At 42.2% G+C, this 16263-nt stretch overlaps 1 protein-coding gene across 1 annotated transcript in view; it reads left to right on the top strand.

The window, feature by feature from the left end:
* LOC122543046 (uncharacterized) overlaps positions 1–14901 on the top strand; it is a 158129-nt gene extending 143228 nt beyond the window's left edge. Inside the window, exons 25-26 of the mRNA XM_087975917.1 lie at positions 14332–14409; positions 14494–14901. Of these exons, the coding sequence (XP_087832043.1) occupies positions 14332–14409; positions 14494–14771 (356 nt within the window). The 3' untranslated portion in view covers positions 14772–14901. The remainder of the gene's footprint in view (positions 1–14331; positions 14410–14493) is intronic.
* The last annotated feature ends 1362 nt before the right edge of the window (positions 14902–16263 follow it).

Genomic DNA, 16263 nt, shown 5'->3' with positions numbered 1-16263 from the left:
TTAATTTTAAAGATTGACTTATGACCATTTCCTCATATTTACAAATGGCTATTTTATATTGTTTTGCACGATATTCTGACTTACATACAAATTGACATGTGAATGGACTTAAGAACAGAACCCATTCACAACCCAGAGATTTCTGTAACTAGTAACTAGACTTTGTCCTGCTTCTTAATAGGTTGCACAGCCCATCTGATCAGGATGCCAACAGCATTTAACTATTTCTATAATGTACTATTTCTGATCAGCTTGTCAATTGAAAGCTGATCAGAAGTCTAGGATGTGAGTGTTTTGAGGTGTCCTCTCCTCCAGCCTTGCTTTTCCACACTCATACAGTATGTCACTACTTGTAAGTTATAAAATACAGGTGCTTGCAAGCATTAGAGTGAAGAACAATATCTCTTCAGGTCAAGCAGTATCTGAGGAGAATTGATGTTTCGGGCATAAGCCCTTCATCAGGAATGAGGCTTGTGGACCAAGGGAGCAGAGAGATAACGGGGGGAAGGCTGCCTGATTGAAGATGCAACAGTTTGAGATGAAAGTGCCTATGGTGCATCCTGTGAGTATGCACACAGCAGACAAATATAAAACTTAGCATTTTATCCAGAGTCCTGAAAACTGCATATTTGCTTCCAAGTTCTATGAATATGAGGGACTGAACTCATTCATTCACCTATCTTTACTCAGGCATTACAAGTTCTGTCAAGACTGTTGCTTTTAGATTTAAAAGGTCAAAGCTCCATCTCATGGGAATACACTTTAAAGGCTTCTGTCACTTCAGTGCTTTATTTTAGATCTTCAGCAAAGTTCCCTTTAAATGAAAGTAGCAGACTTCAAGAGTAGTATGCTTTTTAAACCTAAAATGTGCACAGAAAATAACTTAATTGATACCTAGCTTAAGGTATTTGTAATATGATGAGAAACTGCAGAGCCTAGGGTGAATTATTGTGGAGAAGAATTAAGAGTAGGGAAGATAGTATCCAAGAAATACAGATCCTCAAGGTCTAATTCATGGTAACATTATTGTATTAAAGTATAGAAACAAGTAACAGCTGGAATATAACTACTTTATATGAAAAGAATGATGAAGGGTATAAATGGGTTGACAAGGGAGATAGATAGAAAATTATTAATTCTGTAATTTTTGAGAGTAACCATATAGACTACAATTTTTGCTAACTCTGTGGCTTACCTGCATTCCTATAATGATATTCCAGACTGATCCCAGGTTACAAATGAGTTCCGTTCCTGAGTATGTTTGTAAGTCGATTTGTACACAAGTCAGAACACAAGACATTAAAGTATAAAATATTCATTTGTAGGTATGAGTGAATGTTCGTATGTTGGATCCTAAAAATTAATAGTAATGAGTTTCTTTTGTAAGTACAAGTGTTCACAAGTCCACCATTCATACGTAGGTAACCCCTTGTACTTTGTTGATTGTTAGAAGTATGATATTGGAGAACATGTTGTTACATCTGCCGTGGGTTGATAGATTTTGTCTTTGAATCCACTGGGAGATATCAAAAGTTGGATAAAATTTTAGATGTGTTCATTCCACTGATTTTGTAACATGAGGTGATGTTGTATCTGTACTGTTGGAAACCAAGTGATAAGATATAAAATGGCTCTGACCAACTCATTTACATGATTGTGGCATTTCAAAGTATGGCCCTTCTACAGCTCCAATATCCATATCAGTGCAAATGTCTTCTGTAAACACTAGAAGATTGTGTGTCATCCATGGGAAAACATTTGTTTCTCGTACAGTCCTTATAATAAAAGTAGCTTCAGCAATGCACTTCAGATTCCTGCATATTTGGTTTTAGATTTTCAAAGAGAAACTATATTGCTGTAAAAAAAATTAGTGACGTCTTAGATTTACTGATGCTGCACCATTTGCAATCTGCCTAGAAATTGAAGGCAGCAAGAAGGCCTTGTTTATGGCCAGAGCAAAAAACTTTCCAGACTGACCCTGCGAAGGTTGCAGATTCTAGTAGATTGTAGCATCAGAAATACTACCAAAGGTTTTTAATAACTTCACATTGATGGTGAAGATGAATCAGCGCATTGGACCTTATACCCATCAGAATTTCCATTGCTCACAATATACTTACTAAACCCCTATTATTAAACCACTGCTGATACCCTGATACTAAGGACTGTCTATTGTTATGACACTACACTTTATCAATGTTTTAAACATAACAGTCAGGTAAATACCTCTTACTGTCTCCATGTACATCCAGATATTCAGCTATGACTAGCATCATCCAAAACACACTGGTTCAGTCAATAGCATTCTGTCTTCTTACAGAGGAGCTTACACAAAATTAGAGATAAAACCACAGAAGCAGAAGCAACTAGGTGTATACACCCCTTAGTGCCTAGGAAGGAATTAATCCTGAGCATAATTAGCAGCAATGCCAATGGTATCCAGTGGGAGCCATCATGGATGGCTTTATTCACCTTCTTCATTCATTCCGCACCTTCATTCCAAAAGCTATGATAAAACAGGAATTGCTGATTTGACATACTCTTCACCTCCCCTGTATCTTTAATTATTTGGTGTTTTGAGTTATCTAGAAATTCTGGCCGCTTGTTGCCTCCAGAAGGAACCAAGTCAAGGGGCAAAAGGAGGAAGATAACCAGGAAGAGAAAGCACAATTTATCAGCCTAACACTTAAGGCACAAACTTACTTTCTGGCATAGTATGTATATTAGCAGCTAATGTAAAGTTGGTATTGTCACACAGACAGCAGTGGGCTGCCTTCCCGAAGGGATGATGTTACACATAGAGTCATAGAGCTGTACAGTATAGAAAAAGACCCTTTGGTCCAACTCATCCATGCTGATCAGATATCCTAAATTAATCTAGTCCCATTTGCCAGCACTTAGCCAATATCTTTCTAAACCCTTCCTCTTCATATGCCCATTGGGATACCTTTTAAATGTTGTAATCGTCCCAGCCTCCACCATTTCCTCTGGCAGCTCATTCCATACACATACCAATCTTTGCATGAAAAAGTTGCCCCTTAGGTCTCTTTTAAATTTTTGCCCCCTCACCCTAAATCTATGCCCACTAGTTCTGGACTCACCCACCCCAGGGAAAAGACCTTATCTTTTTACCCTGTCCATGCCCTTCGTGATTTTATAAACCTCTATAAGGTCACCCCTCATCCTCCGAATGTCCAGGCAAAATAGCCACATGTCTATTCAGCCTCTCCCTATAGCTCAAACACTCCAACCCTGGCAATATGCTTGTAAATCTTTTCTGAACTTTTCAAGTTTCACAACATCCATCTATAGCAGGGAGGCCAGAATTGAACTCAGTATTCCAATAGTAGCCTAATCAATATTCTGTACAGCTGCAACATGACTATGCGCTGGTTATGCACCAATCAATAAAGGCAAGCATACTTTACTATCCTGCCTACCAGGGACTTCACTTTCAAGGAACTATGAACCTGCACTCCAAGGTCTCTTTGTTCAGCACCCCAGGACCTTATCAATAAATGTCTAAATCCTGCCCTGATTTGCCTTTCCCAAAATGCAGCACCTCATATTTGTCTAAATTAAACTCCATCTGCCACTGTGCTTATGTGCAGTTCTGGAATCCATATTATAGGAGGAATGTGATTGCACTGGAGAGGATGCAGAGGAGATATACCAGGATGTAGCCTGGGCTGGAAATTTCTGACTGCTGGTGTGCGGAATCAAGCTACTGCCATCTGGTCTCATTCTGTTCCTGTTTAAGCACAGGTAGCTGCCATCAGGATTGCCAATCTCGATGCTTGATGGGGCCTGCAGGTTATGACACTTGTCCAGCAACCTAGTGTTAAGATTCCACCCTATGGGACTGGTAGCAGCACTGGCTTCATGGCGTACTTGTCCTCTCTCAAAATTACAATTTTTTGCTCCCATCTCTGGCTCTTCAGCAGTGCGGTTGCTATTCCCTGTCAGCCAGTCAGTCCAGAGTGGTGTAACCCTTGTCAGTTGATATAATTCAAATCCATTTTGCCAGGACTGGAGCTATTTCAAGATATTCTCCATCAGAAAACAGTCAACAGTCTTCCTAGCCATCACGCACCCACAGGGAGCTCCAGGCCAGATAAGACTACTCACAAAGGTGATACTGCTAGACTAATCAGATGCTGGAGATTAGAGTCAAGATTAGAGTAGTGCTCAAAAAGCACAGCAGGTCAGGCAGCATCCAAGCAGCAGGAAAATCAATGTTTCGGGCCAAAGCCCTTCATCCGGAATGAGGCAGGGAGCCTTGGGGGTGGACAGATAAATGGGAGGGGAGTAGAACTGGGGACAAGGTAGCTGAGAGTGCAATAGGTAGATGGAGGTGGGGGTAAAGGTGATAGGTTGAAGAGGAGGGTGGAGTGAATAGGTGGGAAGGAAGATTGACTGGTGGGACAGGTCATGAGGATGGTGCTCAGCTGGAAGGTTGGAACTGGGGTAAGGTGGGGGGGAGGGGAAATGAGGAAACTGGTGAAGTCCACATTGATGCCATGGGGTTGAAGGGTTTTGAGGTGGAAGATGAATCATTCTTCCTCCAGGCGTCGGGTGGTAAGGGACTGGCGATTGAGGAGCCTCAGGACTTGCGTGTCCTCGGCAGTGTGGGAGGGACAGTTGAAATGTTCAGCCACGGGGCGGTGGGGTTGATTGTTGCAGGTGTCCTGGAGATGTTGTCTGAAGCACTCTGCGAGTAAGCGTCCAGCCTCCCCAATGTAGAGGAGACCACATCGGGAGCAACAGATACAGTAAATGATGTGTGAAAGTGCAGGTGAAGCTTTGATGGATGTGGAAGGCTACTTTGGGGCCTTGGACAGTGGTGAGGTGGGAGGTGTGGGCGCAGGTTTTGCAATTCCTGCGGTGGCAGTGGAAGGTGCCAGGAGGGGAGGGTGGGTTGTTAGGGGGCGTGGACTTGACCAGGTAGTCACAAAGGGAACAGTCTTTACGGAAAGCAGATAAGGGTGGGGAGGGAAATATATCTCTGGTGGTGGGGTCCTCATCTAGAGGAAATGGGAGGATTGGAAGGAGAAATTGTTGAGTGTGAGGACCAGTTCAGCCAAAAGAATAAAGTGTCAGTGGAAGGGTACTGGTGGGGACGTCGGGAGAGGAAGAAGCGGAGGGCTTGGAGGCCCTGGTCATGGCGGATGGTGGTGTAGAGGGCCTAAAAGTCCATGGTGAAGATTAGGCAATGGGGGCCAGGGAAATGGAAGTCTTGGAGGAAGTGGAGGGCATAGGTCAGTGCCCTGAATGTATGTTGGGAGTTCCTGGACCAGGCGACAGAACAGTATTGAAGTAGGTGGAGATGAATTCGGTGGAGCAGGAGCAGGCTGAGACAATGGGTCAGCTGGGGTAGTCAGACTTGTGGAAGTTGAGTAGGATCTTGGGTAGAATCTTCCTTCCCATCTATCCGCTCCACCCTCCTCTCCAACCTATCACCTTTACCGCACCACCCCATCCACCTCTTGCACTCTCCGCTACTTTCTCCACAGCCCCACCCACCATCCATTTATCTGTCCACCCCTGAGGCTCCCAGACTCATTCCTGCTGAAGAGCTTTGGCTCGAAACATCGATTTTCCTGCTCCTCGGATGCTGCCTGACCCGTTATGTTTTTCCAGCACTATTCTGATAATATTTTTTGTTTAGTTAACATGTTGGTTAACCACTGACACATATTCACATGAGACTGCAGATTTTCTTTAAAAACAGAACATTTATGTTGTGAAAGAAATAACAAAGACCAAACCAAGCTACTGAAATATATACAACAGTTAGAATTTTTACAATTTTTCAGCCTGTTTCCCAACACTATCCATTGTTGAGACTCAAGTTCAGAGAAATTGCACTCCTCCATATCTAAACTGCTTAGGGTTCTACTTTTCCTGACAATTTCTTGGCTCTGAATTGTGCATATAATTCAATGAATCTTTTTCCAATCTGCCAACATGAATTTTTACACATTTGTTTGAGAACATAAACTTTCTCACTTCAAATAATATTCAGATTTCTAAACAGATGGACCTGTATGGAAATTACACAAACACAGCCCTTCTGCTGAGGTAACTTATTTCCGGAAACAAATACAAAAATTGCTGGAAACATTTAGCCAATTTGGTAGCATTTAAGGAGAGAAAGCAGAGTTAATGTTACATGTCCAGTCACCCTTCTTCAGAACACGTTGTAGCTAGGAAAAGGTTGATATATATATCGAAGATGGGATAGGGGAATGAGTAATCAATAGGTGGAGATGGAGTCAGGAGAGAGAGGGTCCTGAAGAAGGGTTACGCCCAAAACATTAACCTGTCAACCACCTAATGCTGTATGGCTTGCTGTGTTCTTCCAGCCTAATACTGGTCTACCTAGGAAAGGGAAAACAGCAGTTAGGCAGACAAAAGAATGGGTAATGCTTAGCCTGGGAGAATCAATAACTGCTAATGAGGACCATTAGTGATTGACAATGGGTTGGTTGGGGTAGAAGCTCACATGATGATAAGGTCTTTGGATTAGAGTGGTGCTGGAAAAGCACAGAAGGTCAGTCAGCATCCGAGGGGCAGGAAAATCGATGTTTTGGGCAAAAGCCCTTCATCAGGAATGGAGGCAGGGAGCCTCCAGGGTGGAGAGATAAGGTCTGGTGTGTGTGGGTTGGGAAGGACATGGGAGAAGGTGCCCACACCTAAAATTATTAAATTCTACATTCTGAGAAGCTGCAGAGTCCCAGGTGGAAAATGAGATCTCCCCCATCCCATCTTCAACATATGTACTAATCTTTTCCTAGTTCCATCTGCCTCCTCTTCACCATGGATGTGCAATTTCTTTATATCCCCCATCTCTGCTTCTTCATGGAAAAAAGCCTTGAACCGCCTTCAACCAACACCATCCTTCTCTTCCTGGCTGAGCTCATCCACACTCTGAATAACTTCTCTTTTAACTTCTCTCACTCTCTTCAGGTCAAAGGGGTGTCAAGGGTATCCATATGGACACCAGTTATGCCTGCCTCTTGTGGGGTACATGGCACATTCCTTGTTCCAGTCCTATTCCAGCCCCCAACCACAACTCTTTCTCTAATATATCGATTATATCATAGATGCTGCTTCTCCCTCTCGTCCAGAGTTTCGCTTCCAATTTTCACTTCCCTCTTACCTTCACCTGGTCCAACTCTGATTCCTCCCTTCAGTTCCATGATATCTCTGTTTCCATTTCTGGGGATAGCCCTGACCATCAATACCCACTGTCCACCAACTGACTCCCACAGTTACCTTGATTGTACCTCACACCCTACCTCCTGTAAAGACTCTATGCCATTCTCCTAGTTCCAATGGCTATATCGCATCTGTTCTGATGATGTCAACTTCAGCAAGGGGGCCTGTGAAATGTTCACTTTCTTCCTCAACTGAGGATTCCCCAGCACCACAGTTGAAAGACTCTCAGCCAGGTCTGACACATTTCTCGCACTTCTGCCCCCATCCCCTCTCTTCCCGCCCATAATAATGAAAGGGTCGTCCTTGTCATCACCTACCTTCCCACCAGCATCCACATCCAGAGGATCATTAGCTGCCATTTCCGCCACCTCCAGCAGGATGCTACCACTAGATAAATGTTCCTCTCTCCTCCCTTGTCAGCCTTCAGCAAGGACCATTTCTCTGGGACATCCTGGTCCACTCCTCCTTCACTGCCAACAGCCCCATGGCACCTCCTTCACTGCCAACAGCCCCATGCAATCACAGGTGTAATACCTGTCTATTTAATTGCTCTCTCCTCAGTATCCAAGGACCCAAACAGGCATTCTTAATGAAGCATAGAGTGGGGTACTGCTTTGCAGAATACCTACATTCTGTCCACATAAAAACCCCTGAGCTTCCAGTTGTCTGCCATTCCATCACACCACCACGTTCCCTGGTCTTAGGCTTGCTACAGTGTTCCAGCGAAGTTCAGTGCAAGTTGGAAGAACAGAACTTCATTTTCCACTTAGGAACTCTATAGCCTTCTGGACTCAATATCTAGTTTAACAATTTTAGGGCTGAAGTATCTTCTCCCATGTCCTTACCCCAACCCCTACACACCAGACCTTGTTATCACATGGTCTGCAAATACACACTACCCATTGTTGGCCACTAATAGTCCCCATTCGCAACTATTCATTTTTATCAGCTGACCATTATCCACTCCTTTTTCTGTCCAACTGTTCTCTCTCTTTGGGCTCTAACTACACCTATAGTTTAATCCTAGTCCCTTGTACCCCCTATCTTCTGCATAAAAACCAACCTCTTCCAAGGTTCTGAAGAAGTGTCAATGGATCCTAAACTTTAACTCAGATTTCTGTCCATAAATGCTGCCAGACCTGCTAAGATTTTTTAGCAATTGCCGTTATTGTTTTTGATTTACAGCATCCATAGATTTTTTATTTTTAACCTTAATATTATTATACTTTCCCAAATACTGCTTTTCAAAAGAAATGAAATTGGCTTCTAAAATCATCAATCGCTAATGGCTTTATTTTTGTGATAGGTCTACCTGTTATAAAATTAACAGTAGGTCACCTGCTCTCTGACAAATACTGGATTAGTTCATATTTCAGAAGGACTGTCTGATTTTGTCTTTTTCAAAGAAAACACTTCACAAAAGTAAACAATACCCATTTGTCACTATTTTAAAATACAAAAATGATATTAATACATCAAAATTATATACTATCGTTCACAAAGGGAAAACTCAATAGTGATTAATTCTACCTTTTATTTGTGTTATCAATATGTTACTGGATAACGTATTGTGAAGGTTGTTGCTATTAGCTAATATTGAATGATGTAAGCTAAGGAGATATTGCCATGGAAGTTAATGCATTGTAAAGGGACGGTGGGCACTGTCATGGAGGAATGGTCCATTATGCAGTACTTCCCGCTGCCTCTAATTTTTTTTGATACATGTGTCTCTTTCCTCCTCGTGAAATGACTGAGAGATCTCAGGAGGTGGTGGCTGAACCTTCATTGAAGAAGTAGCAACTACCACAAACATAGAGGGCTGAATTTTAGCACAAACATTAGGTGAAAGTCCATTTTGGCAAGTTTCATGGAAAGTTTCTCTCTGTGGGCCCTCGGCAAATTTCTCAAGTTATTCTCCGAAACTCACTTCCAGTCATGCACCAGGTCGTTGCTGTCAGTCAGGACTTGCCCTTCACAGTGCACATTATAGGAGTGGAACAAAATGCAAACATTTCTCACCACATATACAGGTTGTTCTGCTATAATGCGCATTTTATTAACACAAATTCGCTACAACACAATTGACGAACTGGGGACACTGTTTCTAAAATGTAAACTTTTAAAGCGTGTATTGGTTATAATGCAATTCTGGCCCCATTAGTTTAAATCGTGTTCCCATTATGCATTTTTCTTATAACGGGATTGCACGAGAACGGAACTACTGTGTTACAGCAGAACTGACTGTACTTGACACTTCATTACAAATACAAGTGCACATTCATAAATCTATTGCTACTTAAGAAGGAAGCTACACACCTTACCTATCCTTAGTGTCATCAATCTTAGACCCCTGTCTAAGGGAGTGCTACTCTTTCCCAATGCCAAGTTAACCTAACATCTTCTCATTGTTCAATGGGACCATCACATACTGGAAAGCCTTCAGATGATTGAAAGCCTTCACTTTCTTTTAGCAATAACCAAAGTGAAGAATAAATAAACTAACAGAGGCTGAGGCTTTGTCGGTCTCTGGGAACAGATACAGAATGCTCGTCTTTCGATCAACAAGAAGTTTAAAGTCAATGAGTGATCATTGCACCCAGCTTTCACCTATTGGAACTGGATGTCAATTATGTCCTGTCTGGCCTATTGTGTTTGACACTGCAGTGCTCTTTAATGCAGGAGATGAGGTTCCTCCTACTTAATGTCCTCATCTTTCTCCTTTGAAGACTGCTGCTGCTCTCCCAGGTTTTCAAAATCCATTACATTCTCTCATTGTCTGCATTAGTTGTGCAGAACATGGCAGGCTAGGATTATGTGGCATACTCTTTCTGGAGGGTAGTACAAAGTCCAGCAGACCCATCCAAGCATTGGATCAGCTCTTCTTCAGCTGAACTGTCATCTGCTCCACAAAGGAAGAGTAAGCAGCATTGTATCTTCTTCCACCTCAGTCAAGTGGTTGTGTATTGGAGTCATCAGCCATGATTGCAGTGGTAGCCCTTGTCTTCCAGTAACTATCTACATAAGGCCCTTGAAATGAACCAGGAATTTGAGAGTTCTCAAGAAAATATACATCATGGTGTTCTTGGGGTACCTGGCAGAGACTTCTAAGAGGTGGTACCAAGGATCACAGATGACCCAAACATTGATGAAATGTGCAATATGGTGTTCTCAATGTGTCAATAGCACCTTGCACCTGGATTGATTAATTGATTTGATTTATTATCATGTGTACCTAAATACAGTAAAAGGCTTTGTTTGCAAGTAATACAGGCAGATCACAGTAAGCAAGGACATACAGATCATAGGGTGACAAAAATACTTGGACAGAGTAAGGCACAATGCAGGATGTGTGCCAGATAAGGTTAACATTAACAAGATCAGCATTGTTTGAAGTTAGAGAGTCCATTCATCAATCTAATAACAGCAGGGAAGAAGCTGTTCATGAACATGCTGGTGTGAGTGTGCAAGCTTCTGTATCTTCTAACTGATGGAAGAGGTTGATAGGAGAGCATTACAGGGTGGGATAGGTTTTTGATGATGTTGGCAGCCTCTCCACAGCAACTAGACGTGTAAATGGAGTCCATGGATGGGAGGTTGGCTTTCATGATGGTCTGGGCTATGCACACAACCTTCTGTAGTTTCTTACTGTCCTGGGCAGAGCAGTTGTCATTATGCAGCTGGACAGTATGCTTTCAAAGGTGCATCTATAGAAGTTGATGAGTATCTTATGGACATGCCAAATTTCCTGAGCCGCCTGAGGAAGAGGAAGTGTTGTGCTTTCTTGACTGTCGCATCTACATGGAAAGTTCAAGACAGGTTGTCAGTTGTTATCTCTCTTAGGAACTTGACAATCTCCACCCTCTCAACCTCTACTGCATTGATATAGGTAATGGCTTGTTCTCCTACTTTCCTTCTGAAATCAATGATCAGTCCTTTAGTTTTGCTGACATTGAGAGAGAGATTGTTATTGTTGCATAATGTCACCAAGCCCTCTATCTCGTTTCTGTATTCTGACTCATTGTTGTTTGATATCTGTCCTACCACGGTGGTATCATCTGCAAACTTGTAGATGGTGTTCATTTGGAATTTGGCAATGCAGTCGTGGGTGTACATGGAGTACAGTAGGGGGCTGAGAATGCATCTTTGTCGGGTTCCATTATTGTCTGTTATTGTGGTGGAGGTGCAGTTACCTATCTTCATTGATGGCAGTCTATGGGTGAGGACCCATATGCAGAGTGCAAAACCAAGGTCTCAGAGTTTTGAGATCAGTCTGCAGGGGATAATGGTATTGAAGTTCGAGCTGTAGTCAATGAGAAGGAATCTGATGTATGTGTCCTTGTTGTCCAGATATTCCAGGGATGAGTGTAGGGCTAGGGAAATGGCATCTGCTGTGGACCTGTTATGTTAATAGACAAATTGCAGGGGATCAAGGTTGGGAGATTAGAGTTGACGTGGGCCATGACCAGCTTCTTGAAGCTCTTCTTGGTTATTGAGGTCAGAGCCACTGCTGGTAGTAATTAGGGCTCATTCATGTACTTTCTTAGGTACTGGGATAATGATGGTTTTCTTGAAGCAGGTGGGGACTTCGGCTTGTAGGAGGGAGAGGGTGAAGATGTCAGTGAATACCTCCGCCAGCTGGTCCACACAGGATCTAAGTGCACGGCCATGCCCATCGCTTCCTGGGTGACTCCCAAAAAAGACCGATCTGATATCTGTAGCAGTGACGGAGGGAACGGATGCATCTATGATTATTGGGATAGGTGATACCTTGCTGCTGGCATTCTGCTTGAACCGAGCATAGAAAGCACTCAGTGCATCAGGGAGGGATGTATCTTTGTCTGCTAACCAGTTCTGTTTCATTTTGTATATATGTTGTTTAGGCCTTGCCACAGGTGGTGAGAGTTTGTATGGTTGGTTTGAGCCTCTGAGTTTGTACTGCCTCTTGGCATCTCTAATGGCTTTGCAGAGGTGTTATCTGGAATTTCTGCATAGGTCTGCATCATCTGACCTGAATGCAGCACGCCTGGTCTTCAGTAGGGAGTGGATTTCCTGATTCATCCAAGGTTTCTGGTTGGGGAACACTCAGAAGTGTGGACTGGGAATAGACTGGTAGGTGTCTTTGGTTGTGTAGCAGTCAGCCTTTTAGAGGAGCAGGAGATGTGTTGGTTGTATTTTGGCAGCACCTCTTGAGGTTGGCTTGGTTGAAGTTGCTGGCCACAGTGAATAAGGCCTTGGGAAATTTCATCTCTGGCAGTGTTAATTTCATCGAGGTATTCTTCACATCCGCATTAGTTGGTATGTAGGCTGCTGTCAGGATGGCGGAGGAGAACCTGCGCAGCAGATAATAGGGATTATATTTTGCTATAAGGTATTCTAGGTCCAGGGAGCAATGGCTTACCATGAATGCCACATCTGAGCACCAGTAGTTGTTGATCAGGAAGCATACCCCACTGACCTTTGCCTTAAGCAAGGATACCATGCAGAGAAACAACTATGTTGGTTCCAAACGGACATATGACATAGGGACCTACATAGGAGACCGCAAGAGCTGTATCATTACTGTATGAGCATACATAGGAGACTCTTTTGTATTCAGTACTTTAGTTGCCTAATACCATTTGACTCAAGTAGGAACAAACCAGTAGGCAAAGCCTACACATAGACTGCAACTTATTTATACTTCACTCTTAAACTGCTGCAGTCTATGTCCTGTAGTGTGACCGATAAAACCATTAGGAAGGGAATTCCAGAATTTTGACCTGAAGGAATAACAATATATTTCAAAGTCATGATGGAGTGGGGCTTGATGGTTTTCCATGTCTCTGCTGTCCTTCCTTTTCTAGATGTAAGTCATCCTGGGTTTGGAAGGTGCTAAGGAGCAATGCTGAATTTCTTTGGTGCATCTTGGAGATACTGAGCAATGGTGGTGGAGGGAGTGGATGTTTATGAATGTCGTGTTAATCAAGCAGGTTGCTATGTTCTGGAAGGTTCCTGATGAAGGGCTTTTGCCCGAAACATCGATTTTCCTGCTCCTCGGATGCTGCCTGACCTGCTGTGCTTTTCCAGCACCACCCTGATCTAAACTTTGGTTTGAAGCATCTGCAGTCCTCACTTTTGCCTATGTTCTGGAAGTGTCAAGCTAGTTGAGTGTTATACTGATCTTATCATGGGGAAAAGAGATGAAACAGCATAATCTGTAACAAATTGCAACGTTATCTTAATACATTTGTGGGTTGAGGGTTTTGACAACAGTTCCTTGAAAGCTGCCAGTTGCATAAGTGGTTGGTGCAAAAAAATAAGGCCAGCTACTCCTTCATATCATAGGTCTCCTCCAACAGTTGGCATAGTTCTATACAGTGTTTCAGGACATCCTCAGTCTGCTGTTGGCACTGGGCCTTGCTCATCTCACGGAAATAATCACATTGAATATGATAGATTCTGGTCTTCTGCTACCTCCTGTACATCCTGAGGGAACCTTCAGTTGAGACCTGTTTATAAGAAGGGGGGGTTGGCATTGGATTTTGTTGCTGGTATTGTGCTTGCTAGTACATCTGTTAGATACCCAGTTTCTCTGCACATTTGTTCCACTGCAAAAACAGATGATAATCCCTGCTGTGGGTAGATCCATTGGTCACACTTATGATGAACCTGTGGGGAGAAAATAAGAAACAGAACAAGTCCTATGAACAGTTGTCAATTACATCACTCGCAAATGTTGTTTTAGCACAATCCTCTGTACAACAGGATATGGAGGACATAGACAAGGAGGGCCATGGCATGCTTCTGCATGAACATTTGACATAAGGACCTACAAAGCCAATTGTAAGTGCTGTATGATTATTGTATGAGCACACATAGGAGATACTTTTGTATTCAGTATTTTAGTTGCCTAATACCATTTGACTCAAGTGGGAACAGACCATTATCACCCCAATGCAGGTGATTCGCTTTCATATTCATGTTGTCTATACAATCTTTTGGTTAACATAGAATTTTAAATATTATTAGAATAGGGAAGATGTCTACTGTTTATTAACCAAATTAACTAATGTCTGCACCAAAATAATACCTGCAAAGCATTTCACTAACTTGCTGCATTTCTTATCTCAGGCAATCATGGAGACAAAGGTGATCAAGGTTCTCAAGGTGTTGGCCTCCCTGGATTTATAGGAGCACAAGGCTCAAGAGGTATGGTATATTGTAGGTTAGTTCATATACATTTTACTAATGGTTGTATGTTTCCTAAATTTGTTATTGTTGTTCTCCATGTAGGTGAGCATGGAAAGTCTGGATTAGGCATACCTGGACAACCAGGGCAACAAGGTCCACGAGGTCATAGAGGGCAACGAGGCTTAAGAGGACATCAGGGATATAGGGGACCTCCAGGTGTGTGTATCACAACAGGATGCGAGTGGAATAGGATTTCCAGTGCCCCAGTTCCTAACACTGAAAATCAACATCCTCAGCCACAACGCATTCAACTTCCACAGAATTTCATTGATCAGGAAGAGTATGTACAGATTACAAAAACAAAATTTAGAAGCAATTAAACAAATACATTTATTGAAATATTTTAGTCTCAATCCTATTTTCAAATACATGTTAAAATGTAGATTTTAAGCCTAAATGATAGGAATTCTTGTAATACAACAGTAAATTTGATATTGTAATCAGCCTGAAATAAATTTTTAACAACTATTCCTATACTAGTACTTTTTAATTCTTTTGGTGTTTCTTTGTGCTGGACAGAGGTTTCTATTTTTAAAAAAGCACACTGCACATGACTTCCAAAGATTTTGTGATCTTATAGCTTAATGTAAAGCCAATGGCAAAAAAGAGTATATCAAAACTCTCAAATTTTAACAGTCAGCTTTGCAATTGACAGAATCAGTCCTTAGTACTGCTGTCAGCAAAAAAGAAAAAAGAAATCACGAATATCTTAACTTCAGTGTGCAAGTTGAAAAAATAATACAGGAGAAGAGATCCAAACTAACTTGAAAGTCGTACTGTATTCGCAGGAGCTAAGTTTAATATAAATTTAATTTGTAAGTAAGAGGCTATTGGTGTTACTTTGAATAGTCCCATCTTTGGCCAGGAGTATTCTTCCAGTTCAGAATCAGCATTCAAAGAGATTTAAACAACAGAGGACCTGCAAAATTTGGATATTATCGTCTATTTCTTTCAGCACCATACATGCTATTTCACCTCCAAAATGGTGTTTTTGTGTGCATGCATACTTTGGGTGCTGTCACGTTAGCAACAGTTAACATCCCCTCCCCACAGCATGCCAGCTGCTGGTGTTATTTTAAAGGGATCATCAACTACCCCCAGATGATATAAAAATGTGGAAATTAGGAGCAGGACTGGGCCATTAATCCCATCAGATCTCATTCACTATTTAATAAGGTTAGAAGTCATACAACGCCTGGTTATAGTTCAATGGGTTTATTTGAAGTGACAAGCTTTCATAGCACTCACCTGATTAAAGAGAAGTGCTCTGAAAGCTTCTGATTTCAAATAAACCCGTTGGACGATAACTTGGTCACTTCTGACCTTGTCCATCCCAGTCCAACAGTATCACCTCCACATCATGGCTGCTTGATCTGATTGTGGACTCATCCCTGCCTGCACTACTTTCTGGGAAGAGAAAGCTGCAAACTAATGACACTCTGTTTTTCCCATTGCAGTCCTCTAGTTACTCCCCATGAGGGTAAACATAATAGGAAGATCCATCCTGACATGTTGGTGAGGCCTCTTCTGGAGTACTATGTCTAGTTCTGGTTGCTCTGTTATAGGTTGGATATTAATAAGCTAGAGAGGGTTCAGAAGAGATTCACCAGGATGTTGTTGGGTATGGAAGGTTTGAGTTTTAAAGAAAGGCTGGAGTACTGGGACTTTTTTAATTGGAGCATAGGAGGTTAAAAGTTGACCATATAGAGGTTTATAAAATCAGGAAGGGTACAGATAGGATTAATAGAAAGTGTCTTTTCCCTAGGATGGGGGATTTCAAGACTAGGAGACATACTTTTAAGGTGAGAGGAG

This window comes from Chiloscyllium plagiosum, unplaced genomic scaffold (assembly GCF_037043375.1).
Source record: "Chiloscyllium plagiosum isolate Xiang-an unplaced genomic scaffold, Cpla_swu_hap1 HiC_scaffold_3, whole genome shotgun sequence".
NCBI classification, from domain to species: Eukaryota; Metazoa; Chordata; class Chondrichthyes; order Orectolobiformes; family Hemiscylliidae; genus Chiloscyllium; species Chiloscyllium plagiosum.
This window is presented reverse-complemented; position numbering and strand designations above follow the sequence as displayed.